This window comes from Pelodiscus sinensis, chromosome 22 (genome assembly GCF_052426305.1).
Source record: "Pelodiscus sinensis isolate ZL-2025 chromosome 22, ASM5242630v1, whole genome shotgun sequence".
Lineage (NCBI taxonomy): Eukaryota > Metazoa > Chordata > Testudines > Trionychidae > Pelodiscus > Pelodiscus sinensis.
Genome location: NC_143073.1, coordinates 4,610,722 through 4,635,506, shown reverse-complemented (window position 1 = coordinate 4,635,506; position 24,785 = coordinate 4,610,722). Strand labels below are relative to the sequence as shown.

The 24,785-nt window shown below is 58.7% G+C and overlaps 1 protein-coding gene across 1 annotated transcript; it reads right to left on the bottom strand.

Moving 5' to 3' along the window:
• Window positions 1-1,174: 1,174 nt before the first annotated feature.
• CA14 (carbonic anhydrase 14) lies at window positions 1,175-23,890 on the bottom strand. The gene is made up of 11 exons (XM_075907419.2): window positions 23,575-23,890; window positions 17,622-17,642; window positions 13,815-13,994; window positions 12,527-12,669; window positions 11,369-11,464; window positions 9,992-10,058; window positions 7,315-7,472; window positions 6,653-6,779; window positions 5,992-6,012; window positions 5,504-5,588; window positions 1,175-2,667 (listed from the first exon to the last, which is right to left on the bottom strand). The coding sequence occupies exons 1-11, from the start codon at window positions 23,627-23,629 to the stop codon at window positions 2,583-2,585; spliced, it is 1,038 nt and encodes a 345-aa protein (XP_075763534.2). The 5' UTR covers window positions 23,630-23,890; the 3' UTR covers window positions 1,175-2,582.
• Between the last annotated feature and the right edge of the window lie 895 nt (window positions 23,891-24,785).

Sequence of the window (24,785 nt, the reverse complement as noted above, 5' to 3'; positions counted from 1 at the left end):
CGCCCCTCCCGAGCACCCAGGCAGGGCAGCCGGGCATGTGAGCAGCAGCAGGCGGGCCTGAAAGCCCTGGCTTTGGGCCAGCGAGGCAGGCAGGGAGCGGGCCCGTTAATGGCCCCAGGCGCCAAGCAGAGCCGTCCCGCAAAACAGGAAATCTCCAGGGCCCTGAGGCAGCAGCTAGGCAGACGCTGACGGGGCAGGGGCTGGTCCCCCAGGCCCTCTGTGCATGCCTCGATAGCCATGGAGAAGAGGGGCCGGCTGGAGCAGCCTGGCTCTCCCCTCGCTGCTCTGGGGAACGGGGGGGGGGACCATCCCTTTCCCATTTGCAGTGTGTTCCTCGGCGGGGCCCTCGCACCCTCTGGGCTCCCCCTGCCTAGCACAGGCTGGTAAGTCTCGCCCAGTCCTGTCCTGTCGGCACAGCGCTTTGGAGAGCCCGGGGGGGGGCTGGTTATGAAGCACCCGGAGATCTGTGGGTGGGGAGATTTCCAGAGCTGCCAGCAGCCGGGCTCATGGGGGGGGGGAGGGTGACTGATTTGTCCCTCCGGCCCCTTCCCTCTGTCTCGTATTTGGATACCAAACCCTGGTTACCAAGGAGACCTCTCACCCCCCAGCCCCTGGGTCAGGCTGATGTGACCCTGCGAGGCTCCAGCCACCCCAGCCCGACTCTGGATGTTAATCCCAGCGGCTTAGCAAAGAATCAGTGGGGCGGGGGATGGAGAGGGGACGGTGCCCTGTGGGGACCCAAACGGCCTGTGCTAGGGGCCAGAGCAGCACTCTGAGACCGGGGGTAAACAGGCAGCCTGAGAGAGGAGATTCCCTGGCAGAGGATCCCTAAGCGCCTTGCAGGGATGACCCCTGGGGGGGGGGGTTCGTTTTAACCCTTTCTCGGAGAGGGGGGAAGCGCTGGCACCCCCTGGAGCGACGTGGCCGGGGGCAAATCCGCGGCGGAGCCATGACTAGAACTGGCGGCCTGGCACCGTCTAGCCAGCAGCCCGCACTCCACACCCACAGGCAGCGCCCGGGAGAGCTGGTTCCTCTCCCTGAAGTCTGTTCTAACCACTCGCTGCTGCTCCCCTCCGGAGTCGGCTTCCCGTGGCTCAGCTCAGCCTCACCGCCCTTCTCGGCACCCGCTCCAGTTGGAACCGAGCCCTCTTGGCCAGGGGAGACCGGAACCGCAGGGTGCCAGGGCCAGAGCGGGCTGGACTGGGCTTTCAAGGCACCGGTGCTGCTTTTATTTTTTTAAACAAGTGGTTTCATGCCTGAGCCTTTTGGGCACATTTGTTCAGGAGCCGTTTGCTTTGATGGGTCTGTTCCCTGCCAGAAGGGAAGCGGGGACAAGGGCTGTCAACGCCGCGGTGAAATCTCTTGGTAGAAGCATAAAATAAAATCTGGCCAAGCTTTCCAGTCTTGCCGATGGAGGGCGTCATTCCAGAAGAGAAGCCGCTCTGGATTAAGTTGATTCAGAATAAGACGCTCTGACTCTGGTTTAAGGGCAGTCCCGTATGGTGTTAACCAGGCATTGGAATCCACTTTCAATTCACATCCACCCTTGCTCCAGATTAGCTTTCGTGTGTAGACGAGCTTGACACTCGGAGCTGCTTGCACCTAACTTAGAAACGCTGGCACCTTCCACCTGGCTGTTTAGGGACAGCTACTCGGGGGCCAGTGGTTCTTGAGAGGCTAGGAGACCTGGGTTTATTTCTTGGTTCTCCCCGGCCCTGTGTCACCTTAAGGTTTCCTGGCCTCGTAGGTCTTTGAAAACCAGAACTGAGGAGCCTCGGTTTGGGGGTCGTGGCTGAGTTTGCGCGGCAGTGCGCAGCGTCGGAGAACTAGGTGCGGTGGGGCTATGGCGGTCCAGCCGAGGAGCCGGCCCTGGATCCCTGCCGAGCGAAGTGTAGGGGCTTTTCCGGGGGGAGACTGAGACGGTGTTTTATTGCCACCTATAACGGCTGATCCAGACCAGCGGCTGGAGAACAGCCCTGCCTGCCCCAGAGATGCCAACCCTGCCCGTGCCCTGACAGCCCGGGGGTGGGGTCGCGGCTGGGACTGGCGCAGGGCGAGGGTGGCGCGGTGGAGCTGTCTGGTGCGTCATCTGCCTCGGCGCTGCAGGACGGAAACCAGCCCCTCGGCCTGGGGAGGTTAGATCAGTGAGCTGGGCGGCGGGAAGGGGACGGCGTTCTTGTGCCGTGTAGCAGGCCTGCAGCGGCGTCTGTGCCCTGCCACGCAGCAAGGCTGCTGGCGAGGGGTCTGCTGAGTCCAAGCCCTGGGGGGCAGATGTTCCACTAGAGACTGGGCTGAGACCCACCAACTCATCTCACAGCTGCCACCCTGCAGGCCGTGGATGGGAACAGCTGAGAGTCACGCCCAGCCCGGGCTGGATTGGCCCCGCTGGCTGGGGGAAGGGCCGTGTTCTCCCCCCAGGCTGGGTGGGAGGCATCCCCCCCAAAAGGGAACCTCCCGGGGCTGTGTGGGCGTTGGACTCCTACAGCTACTCTGCCTGGCGCACCTCCAGGCCTGCTGGCCCCGGGACGGGGGGGGGGGGGGAGGTGTAGCTGCCACAGGGGAGCAGAGGCAAGTTGTGGGGTTCAGGGGCGATGGGTGTGTCCGGACACTGCACGGCTGGAAGAGGATTTGAACACGACGTCCTTCGGCTCCCGGATCCTCTTTGCTCTGAAGAGACAAGCAGAAATGGTAGGGTGAGCCCAAATCCTAGCGGGGGCCGTGCGTCTCTGACCCCGTAGGGACCCCAAATCCTAGCGGGGCCATGCATTTCTGCCCCCGTAGGGATCCCCAATCCTATTGGGGCCATGCGTCTCTGTCCCCATAGGAACCCCAAATCTTAGGGGGGCCGTGCATCTCTGTCCCCATAGGGACCCCAAATCCTAGCGGGGCTGTGTCCCCTCTCCTATAGTCTCCTCCAGGTCCCATAGGAGCTGGGAACTTGACCCCCCCCATAATTATCCCAAATCCTCCAGTGTCGGTACATTCCCCTTCCCCCAACATGACCCTCCACCCTACAGGGACTCTTGCCCACACACCCCCATCCTGACCCCCAAATCTTATCGGAGCTGTTCACCCCTCCTCCCACAGTGACCCCAGTTGGGTAGGGACCGCGTGCTGGTCCCCTAGGTCGTGCCCTCGCTGTGATCCACTCTGGTTCATAATCGGGGGAGGGGGCAGTGTCGGCCCAAACCCCAGTTCAGGGGATCAGAGTTTGGGATCACAGGCATTGACTGCACCAGCTTGGAATCCGCCCCCTTTGGCTCCAGGGGAGTGACCCCCAATTACACCAGCTCGGGATCTTCCCCCTTTGGCTCCAGGGGAGTGACCCCCAATTACACCAGCTTGGAATCCGCCCCCTTTGGCCCCAGGGGAGTGACCCCCAATTACACCAGCTCGGGATCTTCCCCCTTTGGCTCCAGGGGAGTGACCCCCAATTACACCAGCTTGGAATCCGCCCCCTTTGGCTCCAGGGGAGTGACCCCCAATTACACCAGCTCGGGATCTTCCCCCTTTGGCTCCAGGGGAGTGACCCCCAATTACACCAGCTCGGGATCTTCCCCCTTTGGCTCCAGGGGAGTGACCCCCAATTACACCAGCTCGGGATCCGCCCCCTTTGGCTCCAGGGGAGTGACCCCCAATTACACCAGCTTGGAATCCGCCCCCTTTGGCTCCAGGGGAGTGACCCCCAATTACACCAGCTCGGAATCCGCCCCCTTTGGCTCCAGGGGAGTGACCCCCAATTACACCAGCTCGGGATCTGCCCCCTTTGGCCCCAGGGGAGTGACCCCCAATTACACCAGCTCGGGATCTGCCCCCTTTGGCCCCAGGGGAGTGACCCCCAATTACACCAGCTCGGGATCTTCCCCCTTTGGCCCCAGGGGAGTGACCCCCAATTACACCAGCTCGGGATCTGCCCCCTTTGGCTCCAGGGGAGTGACCCCCAATTACACCAGCTCGGGATCTGCCCCCTTTGGCTCCAGGGGAGTGACCCCCAATTACACCAGCTCGGGATCCGCCCCCTTTGGCCCCAGGGGAGTGACCCCCAATTACACCAGCTCGGGATCTGCCCCCTTTGGCCCCAGGGGAGTGACCCCCAATTACACCAGCTCGGGATCTGCCCCCTTTGGCCCCAGGGGAGTGACCCCCAATTACACCAGCTCGGGATCTGCCCCCTTTGGCCCCAGGGGAGTGACCCCCAATTACACCAGCTCGGGATCTGCCCCCTTTGGCCCCAGGGGAGTGACCCCCAATTACACCAGCTCGGGATCTGCCCCCTTTGGCCCCAGGGGAGTGACCCCCAATTACACCAGCTCGGGATCTGCCCCCTTTGGCCCCAGGGGAGTGACCCCCAATTACACCAGCTCGGGATCTGCCCCCTTTGGCCCCAGGGGAGTGACCCCCAGTTACACCAGCTCGGGATCTGCCCCCTTTGGCTCCAGGGTAGTGACCCCCAATTACACCAGCTCGGGATCTGCCCCCTTTGGCTCCAGGGTAGTGACCCCCAATTACACCAGCTCGGGATCTGCCCCCTTTGGCTCCAGAGGAGTGACCCCCAATTACACCAGCTCGGGATCTGCCCCCTTTGGCTCCAGGGGAGTGACCCCCAATTACACCAGCTCGGGATCTGCCCCCTTTGGCTCCAGGGGAGTGACCCCCAATTACACCAGCTCGGGATCTGCCCCCTTTGGCCCCAGGGGAGTGACCCCCAATTACACCAGCTCGGGATCTGCCCCCTTTGGCCCCAGGGGAGTGACCCCCAATTACACCAGCTCGGGATCTGCCCCCTTTGGCTCCAGGGGAGTGACCCCCAATTACACCAGCTCGGGATCTGCCCCCTTTGGCTCCAGGGGAGTGACCCCCGATTACACCAGCTCGGGATCTGCCCCCTTTGGCTCCAGGGGAGTGACCCCCGATTACACCAGCTCGGGATCTTCCCCCTTTGGCTCCAGGGGAGTGACCCCCGATTACACCAGCTCGGGATCTGCCCCCTTTGGCCCCAGGGGAGTGACCCCCAATTACACCAGCTTGGGATCTGCCCCCTTTGACCCCAGGGGAGTGACCCCCAATTACACCAGCTTGGGATCTGCCCCCTTTGGCCCCAGGGGAGTGACCCCCAATTACACCAGCTCGGGATCTTCCCCCTTTGGCCCCAGGGGAGTGACCCCCAATTACACCAGCTCGGGATCTGCCCCCTTTGGCCCCAGGGGAGTGACCCCCGATTACACCAGCTGGGGGCTTTGCCAGGCTCTGCCCTGCTCAGCTGACGGAGGCTGCTGGAGCCTGCCAGGGGTCTGGAAGTCGCAGGCATTTAAACATCTCAAGCCGCCTCTCCTCCCCGCTTAGCGACCCGAGGGGCTCGGGGGCGCATCGTGTCAAAAGTCGACCTTATGTGGCTGAATTCGATCTGACCTCCTGGCGTAGCCCAGGCCTGAGCCCCTGGGTGGGGCAGGAAGCGGAGGCAGCTCAGCCAGGGACAGGCCCCTCCCTTCCTCCCCCCACTCACCTTATTCTCTTCACCACAAAGTAGAGGGCGAGGAAGGCGCTGAGGCAGCCCAGGAGGGTCCCAAACACAATGGCGATGATCTCGCCTGCCCGAGGAAGGAAAACGGAGGGTTAGAGCTCCCTTTGGGGAGGGGACGCTTCAGGGCCTAAGAGCAGTCGGGGGACGGGCCCCCGGGGGCGGGGGGGATCCCAGTCATTCCCGGGGACAGCACACCCCAGGGCCTGCCAGCTGCTCTTTCTTGGATCCCCAGGTCGCCGTTCCCCACTGCCGACGCGTGCTGGGGCTGTGTTGGGAGTGCATGGGGGGAGGGAGGGTGCAGTTGTGGGGAGCTAGCAGGAGCCATCAGAGTGTCCGGACAGCGCCGGTGCGACTCAAGGGGACTCTCTGCTTTGAGGTTCTCCATGGAACCCGCAGTCCCTGTGCGCGCGCTGTGAGCGTCACCCCCCGGGCCCCGCTAACCCCGCGGTGCCTAACGGAGAGGGCCGTACCTGCAGAGTAGGCGGGGGGACCTGCAAGAGAAGAAACAGACACACGTTGAGGATCTCTAAGGCCCCGTATGGGGCCAGGCCAGGCTCGGGCCCTGCGCTAGCTTGTGACGAATGTGGCATCCTGGACCCTACCAGTTGTGTTGTCACCGTGGGGCTAGACCTCAGACCGTGCTGCTCCAAAAGCCCAGCCCCACTGTCTCGATGGGAAAGTCCCCATTGGCTGTGAGCAGTACAGGGCCCGTGACACGCTGGTGAGCAGTTCTCATTTCCCTCCAGCAGAGGGCAGTGGTGCTGCACAGCCAGCTCATGAGCCTGTTCTCCAGCGTGGCACAGTCTCACTGCACGACTCCAGCCACAGGCCTGCCAGGAAAATAGAAGCCCTGAGGCTACCACCAGTCCTGTGGCTCTGAGGTTTGAGCCCTGTGGGTTTGGAGCTGGATTCTACCTGGATAGAGCCTGGGGCATCGCGCCAGAGACTGGCTGTTGCAATTGGGCTGGGGCCTGTGGGGGCGGATGGCAGGCGGAGCATAAATGAGAGGGTGACGGCCTGTGGAGAGAAACAGGATTCAGACCCTCCCCGGATCAGCTGAAGCTTAAGGGGGGGCCCTGTTCTCCCCTGGCCGGATCCTCCACCCATGCCGCCTGGGCCCGATGCACTCACCCACGGGGACGGAGGAGAGCACCCGCCTCTGGTTCAGCAGCTGAGGGATGCGGTAATTGTCTACCAGCAGCACAGGCGAGGAGTTCTTGGGTTTGGTGCAATACAGCCCCCCGTGCAGCCTCTCCAGCTGCAAGAGACGGGAGCTGTGAGGAGATGCCCCCTCAACATCCTGCGGTGCCCCCACACATGCAACAGGAGGAGGAGAGGCCCCCAGATCCCAGGGAACCCCCCCCCACACACACACACAGCATGGGGAGATGCCACCCCAGTCCTAGCTCACCTCCTACAGACAGCATGGGGGGGAGATGTTCCCTCTAACTTTTTCCACCCGTGTGCGGAATAATGTTTATGTGCACCAATGCCTGTGCGGATGTGCACCGCCGAAAGGAACAAAGCCTAGCTGTGGGCGTGCTGCTATCAACTGGGCACTACTGGAATCCCTCCCGAGTGGCCGCCCTAGCGCCCGGCTTACAGAGGTAGCCTGGGGCTTCCTTTCGCTCTCTCCACAGTTCGGTGAGGAGCCAATCCCTACCCCCTTAGCCCTAGACCCTGGGGTGTCCCTGGGGCCCCCTCAGCTACCCGGGACTCCTGGCATTGGGGCAAATGGAGTGTTACCGGGGCAGCTGTTTAAATACACCCGGAGCCCACATGGCAGCGGGTACCTGGGAGGTGGAAATCTGCACCCGCTGGTGGAAGACAGTCCAGAGCACGTTCTGGGAGCAGGGCGGCGTGGTCAGGGAGCCGTTATAGCGGAAATAGTGGCCCAGCTGCTTGGGAAGCAACTCCTGAACGTCGAAGGGCGGGATGGAGACCTCCTGCCCTGCAGGGGTACCCAGGGAACAATGTTAGGGGGACACATTCGCTTCTGAGCAACATTGTGGGGAGGAGATCCCCCCCAGTCCCGGGGTGCCCCCCAGCATAGGGGGAGATCTCTCCAGTCTTGGGGTGCCCCCCAGCATAGGGGGAGATCTCTCCAGTCTTGGGGTGCCCCCAGCATAGGGGTACCCCCCGCATAGGGGGAGATCCCTCCAGTCCTGGGGTGCCCCCCAGCATAGGGGTACCCCCAGCATAGGGGGAGATCTCTCCAGTCTTGGGGTGCCCCCCAGCATTGAGGGAGATCCCTCCAGTCTTGGGGTGCCCCCCAGCATAGGGGTACCCCCAGCATAGGGGGAGATCCCTCCAGTCTTGGGGTGCCCCCCAGCATTGAGGGAGATCCCTCCAGTCTTGGGGTGCCCCCCAGCATAGGGGTACCCCCAGCATAGGGGGAGATCCCTCCAGTCTTGGGGTGCCCCCCAGCATAGGGGGAGATTCCTCCAGTCTTGGGGTACCCCCCAGCATAGGGAGAAGATGCCCCCAGTCCTGGGGGAGAGACAATGTCATGGCGGGAGCCCCGTGGGTCTGGCCACGAATGAGCCCGTGGCAACTGACTGGCTGCTGGGCGTGGCTGTTCTCACACATTTCAGCTGCCTGGGAGCCATCATTTGAGGCTTCATTCCCCACCCCGCCCGTGCACTCGGCCCGGGCGCCAACGGCCACGGGAGGCGCAGGCGGGGAGAAGGAGCCCGCGTCTCCTGGCCACCCAAGTCCCAGGGCCTCGGCTTTGCTGCCTGCGTGGGCCCGAGAACGGCAGGTGGGGTTTGAGCCTGGTCCTGGTCCTCACCCTCCCCCCATGTCCACGTGCGTGAGAGCAGCCCCCTGAGAACCTCGCCCAGTGCGAAGCCCCAATAAGGAGGGCTGTTAAATCCCACCCAACTGCATTCACCGGGCCGGGCCGCCGCTCTGCCCCTGCCCAGCACTGCTCTTACAGCCGGGCATCCGATTGCACAGCCACATTTCAGTGCTGAGACAGTCCTGTTGCAGACTGGCAGGGCTGTCCCTAAGGTCCAGGGGTATATAGTCCCTCATGCTGGCTGGAAACAGGATCAATTGGAGGCTGTGAGCTCCGTCAGCCCCACCGGTTACACCTGGGGCAGGCATCAAGCCTGGAGGGAGGGATTAGAAAAGGGAAAAACCCAGCCCAGGAATGGCCACCTGGAGCAGTACTAGCCCTTTGAAAGAAGACCTGGCTGAGCTTGGTGCTACCCAAGGGTTGCTAGATGCCAGCAGAGCCTCTGTAGGGCAGGTAGGCCCGGCACAAGACTGGGGGTTTTGGTCCATATGACGTGTGTTTTTCTTTGGGCGTCTGTGGAGGTGTGTGCCCAGAGAGGGTCTGGTAAAAGGCCCGGAGGCAGGCGGGGCTCGGGTGTAGGCCAGGGAGGAAGCTGCAGGTCTGAGCAGACAGACCGTAGCAGTTGGAGCTGGAACCAGGTGCAGAGGGAGAGCCTGGGTTTTCATGGGGACCCTGGTGGGAAGGGGTGCCAAGCACTGATCAGTCTGAAAACCCGGCATGCAGCAGCTGGACTATGGCCGGATGGGACTTAGTTCACCGGGAAAGGCTGGACCCAGGTGTGACCTGGCTGGATGGTGGCCGCCGCAGGCCTGGGGTGGTATCAACCGGGGACCCCGGAGGAAAATCCTTTGTTATGCCACGCCCACCGGTAACGTGGCCTGCAGCGGCGTACCCTTTTATGCAGCCCAGGCGTGGGGGCTCAGTCGGGTCTGCTCCGAAGAGCAGGGCTGGCATTATGTAAAAGTGCCTAGAGGAGTTAGGCACCGAGCTCTCATCCCAGCCTCGCCACAGATCGCCGGCCCTTCCGGAGCTTGTCAGGAACGAGCTGGAGAGGTGGCTTATGGCAGAGAGAAAAGAGCAGGCCTCACAGGGCCCTTTAATCCAGTGGAGAAAAGCAGCACAAGAACCCCGGGCTGGAAGCTGACACCAGCCACGTTGAAAGGTGAAATGCGGCTCAACTCGTCATTGACGCGGGCAGCTCACCGGCGGGACAAAGTCCACGTGAGTCCCCAGTCCCCTGACGTCCTCAGGGAGAGACCAAATATCCAATTCTGGGGGAGACCGTTATCAGGGATAATAGGGGGAAATTATCTGGCCTCTGTGATACGGGAGCTCAGCCTGGGAGGTCTATTAGGCCCTTCCGGTCACCCAGTCTAGGAGCGTACGGACTCTCACTGCCAGGAAACTTTTCCTCACCTCTGCCCTAAAGTGTCCTTTGCTCAATCTCATCTCAGCCTCTTTGCTTCACCCCACCCCCAGCCTGCTGGGAAGGCCTCCCCCCTCCTCTCCACAATGTTGTGGAGGACACAAACAACCGACACCACCTCGGGGATGTTGTGGTTCCACGTCCAGGCGGGTCAGGAGGCACCTGAACGACGCCTTGAGGTGCCCGAGGCAAACCCTGTACCACAGCCAGGCCCCGCCCGCGGCCGGGGAAGGGAGGGGCTCACCTGCGTACTGAATATCCTTCAGCTGGTCGAGGATGTTGTCGTAGGCGGGGTTGGCCACGTCGCCAGCCTGAAGGAGGAAACGGGACCAAGAGGCTTTGTGGGGCTCGCGCTGACCCCCACCCTCGCAAGAGGAGCAGAGGCCGGGTGGCCCAGTTAGATGGCTGCTGTCCCCGTTATGTTCCCTTTGGGGTCTTCAAACCCCCTCGTTACAGGAGTATCCGGGCACTGTCCAGCCCTGCACTGTCACCTGGCCCACATTGCCCCGTGGGGTTCTGTCTCACACCAGGGGAGAGGTGTATATGCGGTGACGTGGCTTGTTTTGGTAGGGTTGCTTTTTTACATGCCCATTTCTGCCTACTCTGTGCCTATGTTAAGTCAGGTCAGAGGAGCTCCCCTTGCACTCAGAGCAGGGATGGGGAGGTTGGTGATGGCTGGAAGGGGACCAGCCCTGAAGAAAGCTCGGCTTTCCCCTGCACAAGTTGTATCTTCATTCAGACATTAGGGGCTGGTCGAGGATGGAGCAGGAAGGGTCCCTGGCTGTCCCTTCAGAGGACTTGGACAAGGGAGATGCTAGAGATGGGCTGATGTTTCTGAAGTCAGGGTCTTCCTCCCGACATCGGGAGGCTTTGACCCTGGACATCCTGGGGTCCCACTCAACTTCTAGGTCCCATCTCCTAGCTGTCTGGCCATCTGGCCATGTTCAGCCCTCATGACGATATCGGAGATCCTAGTCCCAGCACTGCCTTGGGGAATGCTGGAGAGTGGGTAGCTGGTCTTCCTCTCGGGGGTGAAATTCACCTGCATGCAGAGAGAACAGCCTGACATCCAGGCTGTCCCTTCACCAGGCATTACCCACAACCCCAAAGCTGAGCTGAGGAAATGCTGTCATGTCACACGTGATTAGCCTGTGGAACTCATTGCCACAGGATGGCACTGAGGCCAGGACGTGGAAAGGGACTGGATGTCTATCCAGAGAGCGAGAATACCCGGAGTTTGAATAGCGAACGTGTCTGTATGGAAGGGAGAGAGAACCTCGTGTTTCAGGACTCAAGTCAGCTGCAAATAATTAGAGATCGAATGAGACCTTTATGGGGGTGGGTTATCCGATACATGGCCATTGGGGGATTTCTTCCACCGTCCTCTGAAGCTGCATAGGAGCTAGGATACTGGGCTAGCTGAACCTCAGAACTGAGCCAGTCCAATGGCTCCTCTCTTCCCCCTAGTGTCCCCTTTTGACCCAGGAAGGAATCACACCCCCAGCAAGCAGAGGGCTCTGCTCAGAGACTCCCCCCACCCCCCTTCCCCCCGAGCATCTCTTCTCAAGCTGGCTGGATTGTAGAATCCACCAGCCCTGCCCCGCCTTGGCAGCTCACTCACCTCGATGAGGATGCCCAGCACGGCCAGTCCGTCCGCCCACCTCTTGGCCTCGCTGAAGTTGGCATAGCGCTCCGAGTTGTAATGGACCACGTGCAGCTGCAGGGGGACAGGGGCGGGGCAGGCTCTGAAAGAAGCAGTCTCTCCGAGCGCCCGCTGGTGACCGCATCCACGCACCATCCCTTTGGGACAGGGGCCAGAGGCACAGGCCCGGGAAGTGACTTGCCCAAGGTTATCCCCGGGGAGTCAGTGGCACGCCTGGGAAGATGACCCACGGCTTCCCAGTGTTCTGCCCATTGGACCATGCTGCCCCTTGGCAAGTCAAGACGAGCAGGGACAAGCCACTGAGTTTTACAACCCACCTCTTCGGAACTAGGCTGCTGGGCAGCCGCCCTCCCTTCCCCTTTTCCCACAGCGATCCTTTCCCTTCCAGCCCTGCCTCTCTCCGGCCACGCTGCCCTGTGGGGCTCAGGCAGGTTTGCAAAGGGGCCAGGGCTGCCCGCAGGCTCCATCGGCACTTAGCCAGCTCCCAGTTTTGCAAGGCCTTGCTCAGGTTCTCTCTTCATGGGGTTGGCGGCCACTGGGGCAAAGAGCAGGGCCCTGGCAGCACTGTTCTCCGGCGCGAGGCTGGCTCTGAGCCGGTGGCTCAGGGTGCCAGGCCAGGACCGGCACCCAGCCTGCACTGATCGCTGAGACTCCTCCTGGCCTGGGCCCCACCCAAGCAAGCACTGCAGCTGAGATGCAAACCCAGCCAAGGAAAGGAGGGGCGAGGGGCAAACGCACCGTAACTGCCCCCCAGCCCCACCAGCATCAGCAGTTCAGTGCTCAGCATTGGCAGCTCCCGGGAGGGCAGAACAGGACCTTCCTTCAGCTCCTAATGCCCCCGCACCGGCCCGTCCAGCCCCCGTGGGCCCATCGGGAGCCCTCGCCGGGCGGGGCGTCTCCACCCCATGGTGGCAGCGCTGGAGGGAGTGACGGGTTTCTCGTGCATCCCCACTTCGGACCCTTTGGAAAAGGGGAGGGCCGGGCCGGGCGGGGGAGAACTCGGGGGAGCTCCGGCCCCACTCGCCCGGCTGCTCTGGCCGAGGGAGACGATCCGTGTTCCCCGGGTGCAGGGCGATGGGAAAACGGCCCCCGGCCCGCCGGCAGGCGCGCACTCACCTCGGCGTGACAAGCCTCCCCGTTCACCTGATGCTCCGACCCGCCAGCCTGCCCCCGGCTGCCCCAGTGGAAGTGCAGCTGGACGGCCGCGTAGGTCTGCGGGAGCCCCCGGAGGAACATGGTCGGGGGGAGGGTCATCTCCACTGTGGGGACAGACCATGCCCAGGGGCGTTAGGGTGCAGCATGGAGTCTCCTAGCCCCGGGCATCCTAGGAACCTGGCTGCCGCCGCCACCTCCCCCCCCCCCCGTGTGCCATGGCAACAGGGGAAATGGCCATCAGCTGCCCCCCCCAGTGCCTCAGCAACGGGGGCAATGGCCGTCAGCTCCCCCTCTTGGTGCCACGGCAACGGGGGCAATGGCCGTCAGCTCCCCCCCTTGGTGCCACGGCAACGGGAGCAATGGCCGTCAGCTGCCCCCCCCCCCCAGTGCCTCAGCAACGGGGGCAATGGCCGTCAGCTCCCTCCCTCGGTGCCATGGCAATGGGGGCAATGGCTGTCAGCTTCCCTGCCCTCCGCCTCGGTACCATGGCAACAGGGGCAATGACCATCAGCTTCCCCCCCCCCGCCTCAGTGCCATGGCAACAGGAGCAATGACCATCAGCTCCCCCCCGCCTCGGTGCCATGGCAACAGGGGCAATGACCATCAGCTTCCCCCCCCCCCGCCTCAGTGCCATGGCAACAGGGGCAATGACCATCAGCTTCCCCCCCCCCCCGCCTCAGTGCCATGGCAACAGGGGCAATGACCATCAGCTTCCCCCCCCCCCGCCTCAGTGCCATGGCAACAGGGGCAATGACCATCAGCTCCCCCCCGCCTCGGTGCCATGGCAACAGGGGCAATGACCATCAGCTTCCCCCCCGCCTCGGTGCCATGGCAACAGGGGCAATGACCATCAACTTCCCCCCCCGCCTCAGTGCCATGGCAACGGGGGCAATGGCTGCCAGCTTCCCCCCCCACCCCAGTGCCAGGCAGGGAAGCTGAGGGGCCAGAGCCCAGCGGTGGGGCAGTGCGGGAATCGCCGAGTGAGGTTTAAGGGGATGCGGAGCTGCCGAGAGAGGGGGATGTGCAGAAGCTGCTGCGGAGGAAGAGCCCAGCAGCAGGGAGGGGCGGGAAAGGCGGGGAAGGGGCGGGCGCGGGGCAGGCCCGGGGGTGCAGAGGAGATTGGGCGGAGGGGCACAGAGATTCACGGACCGTGCTCCCCAGGCTTCTAGGGAGAAACCAGAGGGTCTCAGCCCCCCGGGGATGCCCCTGCACTCCTGGGGTGACGCCCCTCCCCCACCTGCAGCCTCACCTGCATGCCCACTGTTGATAAGGGTGAAGGGCTTGTCTCCAGGGGTCCGGTATCCCTGGGGCTCGATAGGCTGCAGGGTCGGGTCGTGCTGCACCGCTTTGGTCTGGATGTCGATGGGGGACTGGGCCTGTCCCCTGCAGTCTGGGAAGTCATCCGACCAGTGCTCCTGGCCGTGGGGGCCTGGAAACAGAGAGTGCGGGGGGTCAGGCCCCATGGGGGCAAAGGCAGGGAAGTGTCTCTACCACCTGGATTTGTGTGTGGGCCAGTTCCAGCCTGGGGCCGAGCCATTTCACACCCCCTCCCTCAGTACAACAGGTCACGTGCAGCCCTCTCTGGGACCATTGCAACGGTGGATGTCAAAACTGCCAGGAGCTGCAGCTAGACTGTTCCGGGGGGAAGAACTAGGGTACAAAGAGGAGACAAAAAGGAGGCAACTGCCTAGGGACCCAGCGATTTAAAAGGGCAGCTACCACACCCGGAGCCCGGGTTCCTTTACATCAGCAGTGCGGGCCCTGCAGACAGGGCCATCCCCACGCTGATGGACTTCCAGATGCCTTGGGTACCTGGCAGATTCCCCCCGTGATGGACGTGACTGGGTTTTCAAAGACCTCAACAGCTGAGGGGCACCCTGATCGAGTAGGAAAATCTGGTGTCATTACAAGTGCAGAGCACTTACAAATTCTGGTCTGCGTGGCAAAGTCATCTAGGCTCAGGGGAATTAGGCGCCTAAAGAGCGGGATGCTAGAGGCCTGGTTAGAGAGTCTCTTAGTATTTAGAATCGAAATACTCGCGACTACGTGGTTCTAACAACGCATGCCGCTTCCTAGGCTGTGCCTGCTTCGCTTTTCCTGCGAGTGTCCCTATCTGGCAGGGCTGGAACCAGCCTAATTATGCCACTTTGAAAGATGACTCCGCCTCACACCAAAGCCAGGAGAAGGCAAATCAGGTTTTCTCCAGGGCTGTCTGAATGAGGAAGCTTTTGTATGAAGGACTCAGCTTGGGAAGGGAGGCCAGAGCCCCACAGTTATTTGCATCTGAATGTAATCTCCGCTATGGTAATTAGTTTGCTGGAAACATTTTCCAAGCGGGGAAGCACAGATAAAGCTGTTTGCTTTTCCTGCCACTGCGCAATTATTCTTCCACTGGCCCCAGACTGGGAAAACAAAGAACCTCCAAATTCAGATCTACCCACAAAATACAGGCCCGCTCGGTGCCTCGTCTGGCTGCTGCTAGGAGTTCCCAGAAGGCTCTGGGCTTGGGCAGCTGACATCCATGCCTGCCGCGTGAGACATGCACAGGTGTCGCCCGTGTGGCTTGAGCCTGCTGGGGCACATGGGCTGGGATCAACTTGCCGGCTCAGCCGAAGTTTTCCCCTCCCCATAACTTGCTGACCTAGGACCAATTTGTAATTCACCCCCCCATGCTTGACATGGAAGGAAACTATTGTACATGCTAGAAGTTAGGTTGGCTCTTTTTCTACCCTTCTCTGTGGGCCTCTGTCCCCTTCTCTCTGGGCTTAGCTGTATTAGAACGAGGGCTGTTTAAAATGGCAAATGTGTAACCGCTGAAAATTTCTGCAATTACATGTTTACATGTGGGGGGAAGTGGCTCCCATGGAGCCATTTGCCTCTTCCTGCACTGCTGCCTCTGTATCAGAGGCAGCAGCGCAGTTGGGGCCGGGGGAGAGGCGACTCCCAAGGAGCTGGTGCTCACAGGGAGCTGGTTTAAAAGCCAGCTCCTTGCGAGAACCAGCTCCCACCTGCCGCCCTCCCATGCTGCTGCCTGTGATACAGAGGGAGCAGCATGAGGGGAGGGCCTGCGTGTAACCGTGCCCGTTAATCAGTGAGGCCAGGCTCATCAGTTAACCATGCATGCATTTACACTTTCACATCCCTAGTTAGAATGCTAGGCCTGCTGTCACCCAACCAGTTTAAAATCCATCTAATTAAACCCCTAATGGAAACCAGGGCTGGCCTTACCATGAGGCAAACTGAGGCAGCCGCCTCAGGTACCAGATTGTGGGGGGGCACCACTAGGACCCAGAGAATTGAGACCTTTCTACATTTCGGCCCAAGCGAGGGAGCAGGGGGGCGTCATTCGAGCTCCCCGCCTCAGGTGCCAAAATGTTGTGGGCCGGCCCTGATGGAAACGCACCGAAACCAATTTAAACCAAGCTCATAGTAGTGTCTGGGACTGCACTGGGCTAAACCGGTGTCAGTGCATCTACACCGGGGCTTTGCAGCAGTGCCCAAAAATGGATGGCGTTCCACCAGGGCAAAACACCGGCTTGCGGGCCTGCCCCCACCTCCCTTATCATGCAGGGTCCCACTGACATGCAAGGAAGTTTTGCCATTGACTTCCCTGGAGCCAGGATTTTCTAGGCTGAGTTAAAATCAATCTGGGAGCTTAGCCCTGCGTCCCAGGGATGAGTTCAAGGCTACTAGACCCATTGTACAGATGGGAAGCTGAGGCACAGAGGAACACAGCTGTATTTGGGAGCTGGGCTGATTTCCCTGGGAGTTAGGCGAGTTTTCTGTTCCTCCCCCTCAGAAGCAGCCTGGAAAACAGGAACTCTGCTCACCTCGTGCCAGGCAGGCCCCCAGCCGTGGGTTCAAACCAGTTCCCGCTGCTGCCCTTTCAAGGTCCCTGCACAATGCTGCACTTTCAGGGCCCCAGCTTAGGTGAGGATTACGTCTGACCCATGTGCAATGGGATCAGCCGTGCCTAGCTGCGCTTTCAGATAGGCACTGGCTCTGTGCCAATTGGATTTGTTAGGCTGGCAGCCGTTGGCTGGCGACCTGGATGGTGGATCTAGCATTGTTACGTAAGGGCCCTGGGAACACAATGAGGCCATTCTAGCATGGGAACTGGCTGGGGAGAATCCACAAGGCTCCACACTCCTGCAGAGCCGGGGGCCAGAGCTAAAACACTGGGGTTTGGGGCTCAATGGTTAGAACAGGGGACCGGGAGTCACAACCCCTGGAGACCTGTCCTGGAAACAAATCACAATCCTGCTGTAAGCTACCAGACCATGCTTCTTTCTAAAGCCCAGGAGTTCTGAGTCAGGCCACCTGCTCTAACCACTAGACCACGTTGTCCTCCCAGAGCTGGGGACAGAAGCGAAGAGTCCAGTTCTCCCTCTGCAGGATACGCGTAACCCCTGCAGAAGCCAGTAGGCATCACACAGCTGAGTTCTCTTCCTGACTCTGGGAAATGGGGAGGCCTATTGGTTAGAGCAAGGTCTAGGCGCCAGGACTCCGGGGTTCTTTTCTCAGCAGTGGGAGGAGGGGGGGGGTCCAGTGCTTAGCGTGCAGGACAGGGAGCCGGGATGCCTGAGTTCTAGTCGCAGCTCTGGAAGGGAGAATAGTGGTTAGAGGAGGAGCTGGGAGAAAGGATCTCTGTTATATTCCTGGGTCTGCCACTAACTCTCGTCCTCCTCTCCCCACGCGCGGGGTGCTGGGTTTAATCACCGAGGCTTTCTAGGGCACTCACAGCTCCTTGGCTGGAAGGAAGCAAGGAAGGGCTAAGAACAACCATGCCTCCTCCATCTGGGCATCTCGTGACCAGGCAGCGTCTGGGGGGGACTCCCCAACTCTGCGCCAGGCGTGCCAATCGTGCACTTAGTCCCCAGTAGGAGACAGGCCAATTTCGGCCACTGTCCAGAGCCACCTGCTAGCCAGCGTGGGCATGGTGCTGGCAGGAAGGCTATGTGGCCTGCCCTGCAGAGCCAGCGGAAGGGAGCTGGAACCTAGGAGAGGAGGCCCTGAAGGGGAGAAAGCCCAGAATAAAATCCTCTTCCAACCTTACCTGAATACGCCCAGTGGAAACCTGCAAAGCAAGCAAAGAAAAGGGTTTGGTCAGTCTCACTCTCCCCTCCCACCTGTAAGCCTGAAAGAACCCAGTTTTTCTACGGTTGACAGGTGTCCGGTTTTCGCCCGGACAGTCCAGTAATTGCGCCTCCCGTCTGGTATTTTCTGTTTTCCTCAGACAGAAGGTCAGCGAGGACATTTTCCCCCTGCCGCATCTGGTGTGGGGGTGGGAGGGAGGGGAGCGTGGGAATTTAAAGGCGCAGCGACCTTTTTTTTTTTTTTTTTTTTTTTTTCTCAACAAGATCGGTCTCCTTTTTTTCCCTCAACCAATTTATCCCCCCAGCCATGTTCGGGCTTTTTTGTGAAGGTATCTGGCAACCCTACCAGTTTCCCTGAGAGTCCAGGACAAAGTCTGTCAGAGGCGGCATCCCCTTTCACTCCCTCTCCTGCCATGAGATGCCCCGCAGCTGTCAAAGAGCTGCCAGGTTCCACCCCAGAGGCAGCTGCATTTCCACGTGGGGCAACAATTCTCGCAAAGGGATCAAAGGTGCTGAGTCAACGTCCACTGAAGTCAAAAGTGAGCGGTTGTCCCTGGGGCGATGGAGCAGACACCTCCTGTTGCCTACGGCTTGTTCTCCTTTGCTCTTTGAAGTTCCCTGCCTTGCTTAACTGCTCCTCTAACAGCAGCCTGGAAAGAGGTCACCCTGCTCCCGCTGCAGGATGAGCAAACAGTCCCACCCTGGCTAGCATGTTGGGCCCTGCTTGGTGTGACGGCTGCTCTGTTTGGCCAACGTGCCGGGGATCGAACCGAGCACTCCAGAGCTAATACACCCGAGCCCCCCAACCTTTCTTAGCGGGGGCTAGAACAGAGACACGGGCTCTGGGGTTTAGTCACAGAGCGGGCTCTAAGACACACCCACCTGGGGCGAGCACGCGCCTTCAGTCGGGTCTCTGAGCCGCTTTCTCCCACTCCCCCTAAAGCTCTCGTGCCCAAACTAGAAGCACATGGGCTGAGCCAAGCCAGGAGCTGGGCAAAACTAGCTCTGTTGAAAGGGCAGCGGCTCCCGGCGGCAGAGACTTGAGCTCCACCGAGGCCTCCCTGACCCGAGCTAAAATTAACCCCCCAGCTTGGCAAACGCCCTTAAAGAGCCATGTGGGGGCAGAGAGAACCGAGGCCTCCTTTGTGCTCTTCCACCCCAGGGCCAAGAATTCAAAGGCGTCCATTCTCCGCCTGCCCGGTACAGAGGGGCAGTTTCTGCCAGCACGAGGGGCAGGGCGGGGAGCACCCGGCTCAGCGTCCGCGCTCTGCTCTCTGCCCAGGATGAGGGAGAAACGTCCTTCCGCGCCTGGCATGGGGACTCGTGGTGGCATTCGGGAGGTGCGCCGCCCTTTCGTGCCCCCACCAAAATTCTCGTTGCTAAATGGGGTGCCTCCTCTTGCCCCCTCCCTGTCCTCTGCCCTGCACCCCCTCTCTCTTCAGGCACCGAGCGCCTCTACCTTTCTGCTTTTAATGGCCCCTGTCGGAAACAGAGAGTGGACTTTCTGGGGCCTGGTCTTTGTGGGGTCTATTCAATTCCTAATCTTCTCATGCTAACCAGGGACAGCTGGGCCACTTTGCCCCCAGTCAAGCCACATACGTGTGTCTTCTCCTTGGGGTAACTCTTCCCCTCCCAGACAGCGACCTCACCCGGAAGTACCCACGTCAATTATAAGGCTTAGAGTGAGCGACTGTGCGGGCAAAAGATCCTGCTAGGTCACCAGATCTGACCTCCTGCACATGCCAGGCCCAAGAACGCTTCCCCTTTCCCCTGTGCGGAGCCCAATCACTTGTGTTCGACTCCAGCATCTTCCAGAAAGGCCTCCCGTTGTGCCGTGGGGGACCTCAAGAGCTGGCGAACCCACCGCTTCCCCGGAGGGGTTGTTCCATTGGTGAATCCCCCCTTCGGGTTTTGGTTTTTTTTTTAAGTCTGCCCTTTTTTGAATTTGAATTGGTCAGACTTCAGCTTCCAGCCATTGGTTCTTGGGCAGCCTTGCTCTGCTACATTAAGCGTATCGGGTGTTCTTGCCCCTCAAAAGCACCTACCCCTCATATTCCAGTCGTCTCTTGAGTTTCTTTCTGATGCACTCAGCAGAGTGAGCTGTTTCAGTCTCTCGCTGTCTGGCACATTTTTTCCATCCCTCAGGTTTTATTTTTTCATGGAATCATAGAAGATGAGGGTAGGGAAAGACCTCAGGAGGGCATCACATCCAACCCCCTGCCCAAGGCAGGACCAACCCCAACTCAATCAACCCAGCCAGGGCTTTGTCAAGCGTGGTCTTAAAAACCTCTAGGGATGGAGATTCCACCCCCCTCCCTAGGGAACCCATCCCAGTGCTTCCCCGCCCTCCTAGGGACATAGTTGTTCCTAATATCTAACCTAGACCTCCCCCACTGCAACTTGAGCCCATTGCTCCTCGTTCTGCCATCTGCCACCACTGAGACCAGCCTCTCTCCATCCTCTTTAGAAGCCCCCTTCAGGAGGTTGAAGGCTGCTCTCAAATCCCCCCTCACTCTTCTCTTCTGCAGACTAAATAAGGCCAGATCCCTCAGCCTCTCCTTCTCCCACCTTGCCTATTCTCTTGCAGCCTGGCCGATTTCAGCGGGATCCATTGAGAGGTAAGGGGCGCGTTGGGCTCCATTAACAGTGGCGCTGGCTGGCCTGAGATTAGCATGTGAACGGAGGAGGTGATGTTTCTTCGCAGCCAATCGTGCGTTGAACCCTTTCAGGCCCAGACGTGAGGGGCCAGGCCCGGCGTTCCTGTGCGTCTCACGCTAGCCGTACAGCCAGTTTGCAGAGCCGAGAGGGCCGAGCGCTGTGATGCCGTTTCTTTTGTTTGTCGTGTCTCCTTTTGTTCGTGTGGGGTTAAATCCCCCTCTTGTTTACATGGCTGTGTAAATCCATAATAATGCTAGTGAAGATGGTGGAGCAACTCCAGATTTACACTGGGGTAATTTAGAGCAGGCTCTGGTCTACATGGTAAAGCAGTCCAGCGATATTTCTGTTCCTTAGATGTTGCGCCCGTAATGTCAGAGACGGCAGGACATGGATTTGCCTTATTTGCGTTTTGCTGCAGACCTCTCAGGAGTGTTTCACAGCACAAACCCAAACTCCCTACCTGGGTTTTGAGACTGAAAAGTCCGGCCATTAGGGAAAGAGATTCCCAGTCCGTTCCCAGGCTTGGGCTAATCACATGAAATGTTTCCACTTGATGAAAAGATTCCAGAGGGAACTGTGCAAATGAAAACCAGAGAATCACTGGGAACACTCCCATCTCCTGGGACTTGGCGAGTTACTTTTTCAGGCTAAATCAGGTTTATTTAAAGGTCTGGCTGACAACTGGGGGTTGAGTAGATGAAAATTGTTGCCGAGTTTGTCTGCTTTCTCTTGACTTTTCTCCTTTTTCTTCAGAAAACTGAAAATATTTAGTCAAAACCCATTGGTTGTTTGTTTGGTTTTTTCTCTCTCCCTCTCTTTTGGGCCAATTTTAATGGGAAATTTTTCAACAACAAAAAAATCAAAATTGTCCATGGAAAAATCCCAAACATTCTCAGTCCAGCTCTACTTATTACCCGTTTGCATAAAGGCTCCTGTTCTGCCCACTTGTCATATCTCCCCTGGCACCGTTTTCGTAGTGATCACTGTGGATCAGAGTACAATGCATCCACCTGACATAGCACTTCTGTTCTATGTGTTCTACAATCACAGGGTTTGCAGCAAAAGGGCCTCCCGCTCCAAATACATTTAGATACTAAGACAGTTCAGCAATGACACCTGCAGCGACCTTTACTTTTTTCCAAATGATATCGTAAAATCTTTACGCAGCACCATGTTGCTTTGTGAGTCAGGACAGCTGCGTGGTGTCGGATGTCACTGTGCTTCACAGCCCACTTTGCTAAACACACCAGCAGTCCAGACGGCAGATGAAAAGGTGAATTGAGAAACCCAGGAAATGACAATCTTACAGCAATTTTGGATTCACATGACTTCCCTTTAGGGTCAGTTTTCTAAAGACTCCACCATTTCAAGCATCAAAGTATAGCCCACAAAAGCCAAAAATCCAGGTGAATTAAATGTACAGTACAGGTTGGACCTCTCTGGTCCAGCAACATCCATGGTCCGGCATGATGTTAGTTAGCCGGATGGCCACTTATCATGGGTGTGGCCAAGTTTCCTGCCGTCGCATAAAGTTTGTTTATAGCCACTAGTCCTGGCTCTCAGAGTTCTGTGATGTTGTTTAGCTTTATGTCTTCTAAGAGCCCTAAATGTCTTCTAAGAGCCCAGTAAGCACTGGAAGTGTTGGTCATGCTGCTAGACATGTTGTTCAGCAAATTCTCTGGTTCTACACAGTCAGGTCCCGAGGGTGTGGACTAGAGAGGTTCAGCCTATAGAATCACAGAACACTAGAACTGGAAGGGACCTCGAGAGCTCATCAAGTGCAGTCCCCTGCCCTCACGGCAGGACCAAGCACCATCTAGACCATCCCTGACAGGTGTCTGTCTAACCTGCTCTGAAATATCTCCAGAGATGGAGATTCCACAACCTCCCTCAGCCACTTATTCCAGTGTGTAACCACCCTGACAAGTAGGAAGATTTTCCTAATGTCCAACCTAAACCTCCCCCCTGCAATTTAAGCCCATTGCTTCTTGTCCTACCATCAGAGACCAAGGACAATTTTTCTCCCTCCTCCTTGTAACACCCTTTTAGATACTTGAAAAGTCAACTCGCCAGACCTCACAGGGGATCACACCCCTGGATTCATATTAATTACAGCAAATAGCCCCTTGATCACACAGAACACCAGTCACCTGACCCTATGCAACTTTCCCCACGACATTCAGGACCAGGTACCAATCACCGGTCCCCATCTTGGAAAGTGCTGAGCTTTTATCTCCTCATGAATCCAAGATGCTCCGCTCTAATGATGAGAGGTGGCTGCTGGAATAAAGGAATGTGGAACCTAAAGGACCGGGGTGGGGGGGTGTATCTAAATATGTTGCCGATATTTACATTTTCCGTGGCATTTTATGGCCCACTGAGTCTGGAGGCTATTTTAAAACACAATCAGCGGGGGATAAACCAACAGACTCCTGCAGTTCCCATGTAAGTCAATGGGAGTCAGGCACAAATATGGAAGGCAATTCAGAGCTGTGGACAGCCAGCGAAGAAGTATGCAGTAAATAACCTCAGAAGAAGTGCTGTGTGAAATGCATTGGGATGAAAGGGAAAGCTTCGGACTCTGCTGGAAAGAGCAGGCCAAAGATTAGCTCTTTCTGTGTTTGAGAAACGCTTTAACTCCTGCTGGGAAGTACAGTGAACGCCCTTCAGTTTAGCCCACAACTGAATTGCATAGGTGCTGGAACTACGGCTGCTACCACACCCCCCCCCCCCCCCTCCCGGCTTAAAGGTTTCTATTATAAGCAGGGTGCACAGTTTGGTTCAACTGTTCTCAGCCCCCCGGCCCCCCCAGTATACACTTTGTTCCAGGCCCCCCTGATCCCAGTGTAATGTCTCGGGAGCAGGCAGTTGAGGGCTCCAGCCCGCACCCACTAATGTCCATCAGGTCTGTAGGGAATAAGCCAGCAATCCTGGCTCTTTGCTGAAGTTCTGCGGGTCCCTGTAAAGCAGTGTTTGCTCACGTCTGCCGCCCAGCCCAAAGCCTTTGCTGTGCCGTTTGTTTGGGGGAACTGGCTTCTAAAGCGAAACAAAAGGAACATCCCCTGGGAGCTGGAGCAGCGGCCCCATTGTGGCCACAAGAAAGGAACGGAGGGCTGCAGGCGTTGGGGTTTCCAAAAAAAAAAAAATTCAGCCACCCTCTGCCTCCCACCTCCCCCCACCTCCCCAGTAGCACCCAGACTGTGGAAAGACTGAGCTGTGCAGGTCATCCTTGTCTTTAAAAGCAATGCCACTTACCATGACTTGCAACCAGGGCGTGGGAAAAACTCTGCAGGATTAAAGTCAGAAGCATCTTGCAAAGCACTGAGCTGTGGCAGGTGATTTAGGGAGGAAAGAGGGAGGAAGCTGATTTTCGGATAATAAATAGGCCCTGGAGAGGCTCCCTGCCTCCTCTTCCTCAGCACAGATGGCTGCCCCGGCAGCTCTGAAGTCTGGTGGATATTCTCCACCTTCCACTTGACTTCAGAACAGAGACCTCATGCCACTCAGCACTGCCATTCAGGCGGTCAGGCAGGGGCGAGCAGTTTTTAAGGTGGCTCAGGGAGGCAGCTCCGGGCCAGCCCTGGCTGGTGTGCTCAGCTCCTTAAATACTTTGTCCTAACAATGTTTGCGTTGTGGGACTTCACAGGAGGCATCTGGCCAGGCTCGGAGCCCCGGCCAGCCAAATCGCTTTTGCGAATTTATTTTCTTTCAACTGGATTAAAAAAAAAAAAACCCCACACACACACTACCCACCCCAAGAATTCAGCAGCAGATTTATCAAGGCAGGAAGGGCACATGCCACATCGGGACACATGGAGAGCAAGGATCTTTAAAGGGCATCCTGCAGCCAACACAACTGACAGCCGACCGTGTTCCACGGCACCTCATGTACTAGTACCCTTGGTCACACAGAGACCACAAGAGCGGCTCTAGAAAGGAAAGCTGAGGCATGATTCGGATTGCAGCTTAGGGACGTGGGGAAACCCAGGCCTGCTCCATTTCCCTTGGTTGGCCTGGAATAAGCCTCAGCATTGTGCTGCGCCTCAGTTTCCCCATCTGTACAAGGCGGGTAGCAGCCCTGCCCTGCCTCCCACAGCCTGGCAGCCTTAGAAAGACTATGGTTATGTCTCCACTCTGCACCTTACGGCTTCGCCGCCCGACGTAGTCTGTGATGGGCTCAGGACTTACAGGGGGGGGGGTAAACCCCAGCCACATAAACAAAGGGTTAACAAGAGTCTTCAAGGTTTGATTCCCCATGCGCCTGTCTGGCTCAGGAGAGAAGGCATTTGCCCGGAGGGCGGTGGGTTCTAGCCATGCCCCTGAGAGCCACTGGACTACCAACACAGGATATAATGAACCGCCTAGAAGTAAGGAGATGGGGAGGGTCCCACTGAGTAAGGGTCCTTGTGAAGGTAGGGTTTCTGCATTGCTTAGGGTATTTGCTTGGGAGGCCGAAGGGTGAATGA

What these genes read in the sequence shown, in the direction of transcription:
- CA14 (XM_075907419.2), bottom strand. Translation starts at nt 23,629, where the DNA reads ATGCTTCTGACTTTAATCCTGCAGAGTTTTTCCCACGCCCTGGTTGCA. An exon ending in TGCAGATTTCCACCTCCCAG is followed by an intron (nt 6,780 to 7,314) that starts GTACCCGCTGCC and finishes CGTCTCTTGCAG; the next exon opens with CTGGAGAGGCTGCACGGGGG. An exon ending in TTTGTGGTGAAGAGAATAAG is followed by an intron (nt 2,668 to 5,503) that starts GTGAGTGGGGGG and finishes TTGTCTCTTCAG; the next exon opens with AGCAAAGAGGATCCGGGAGC.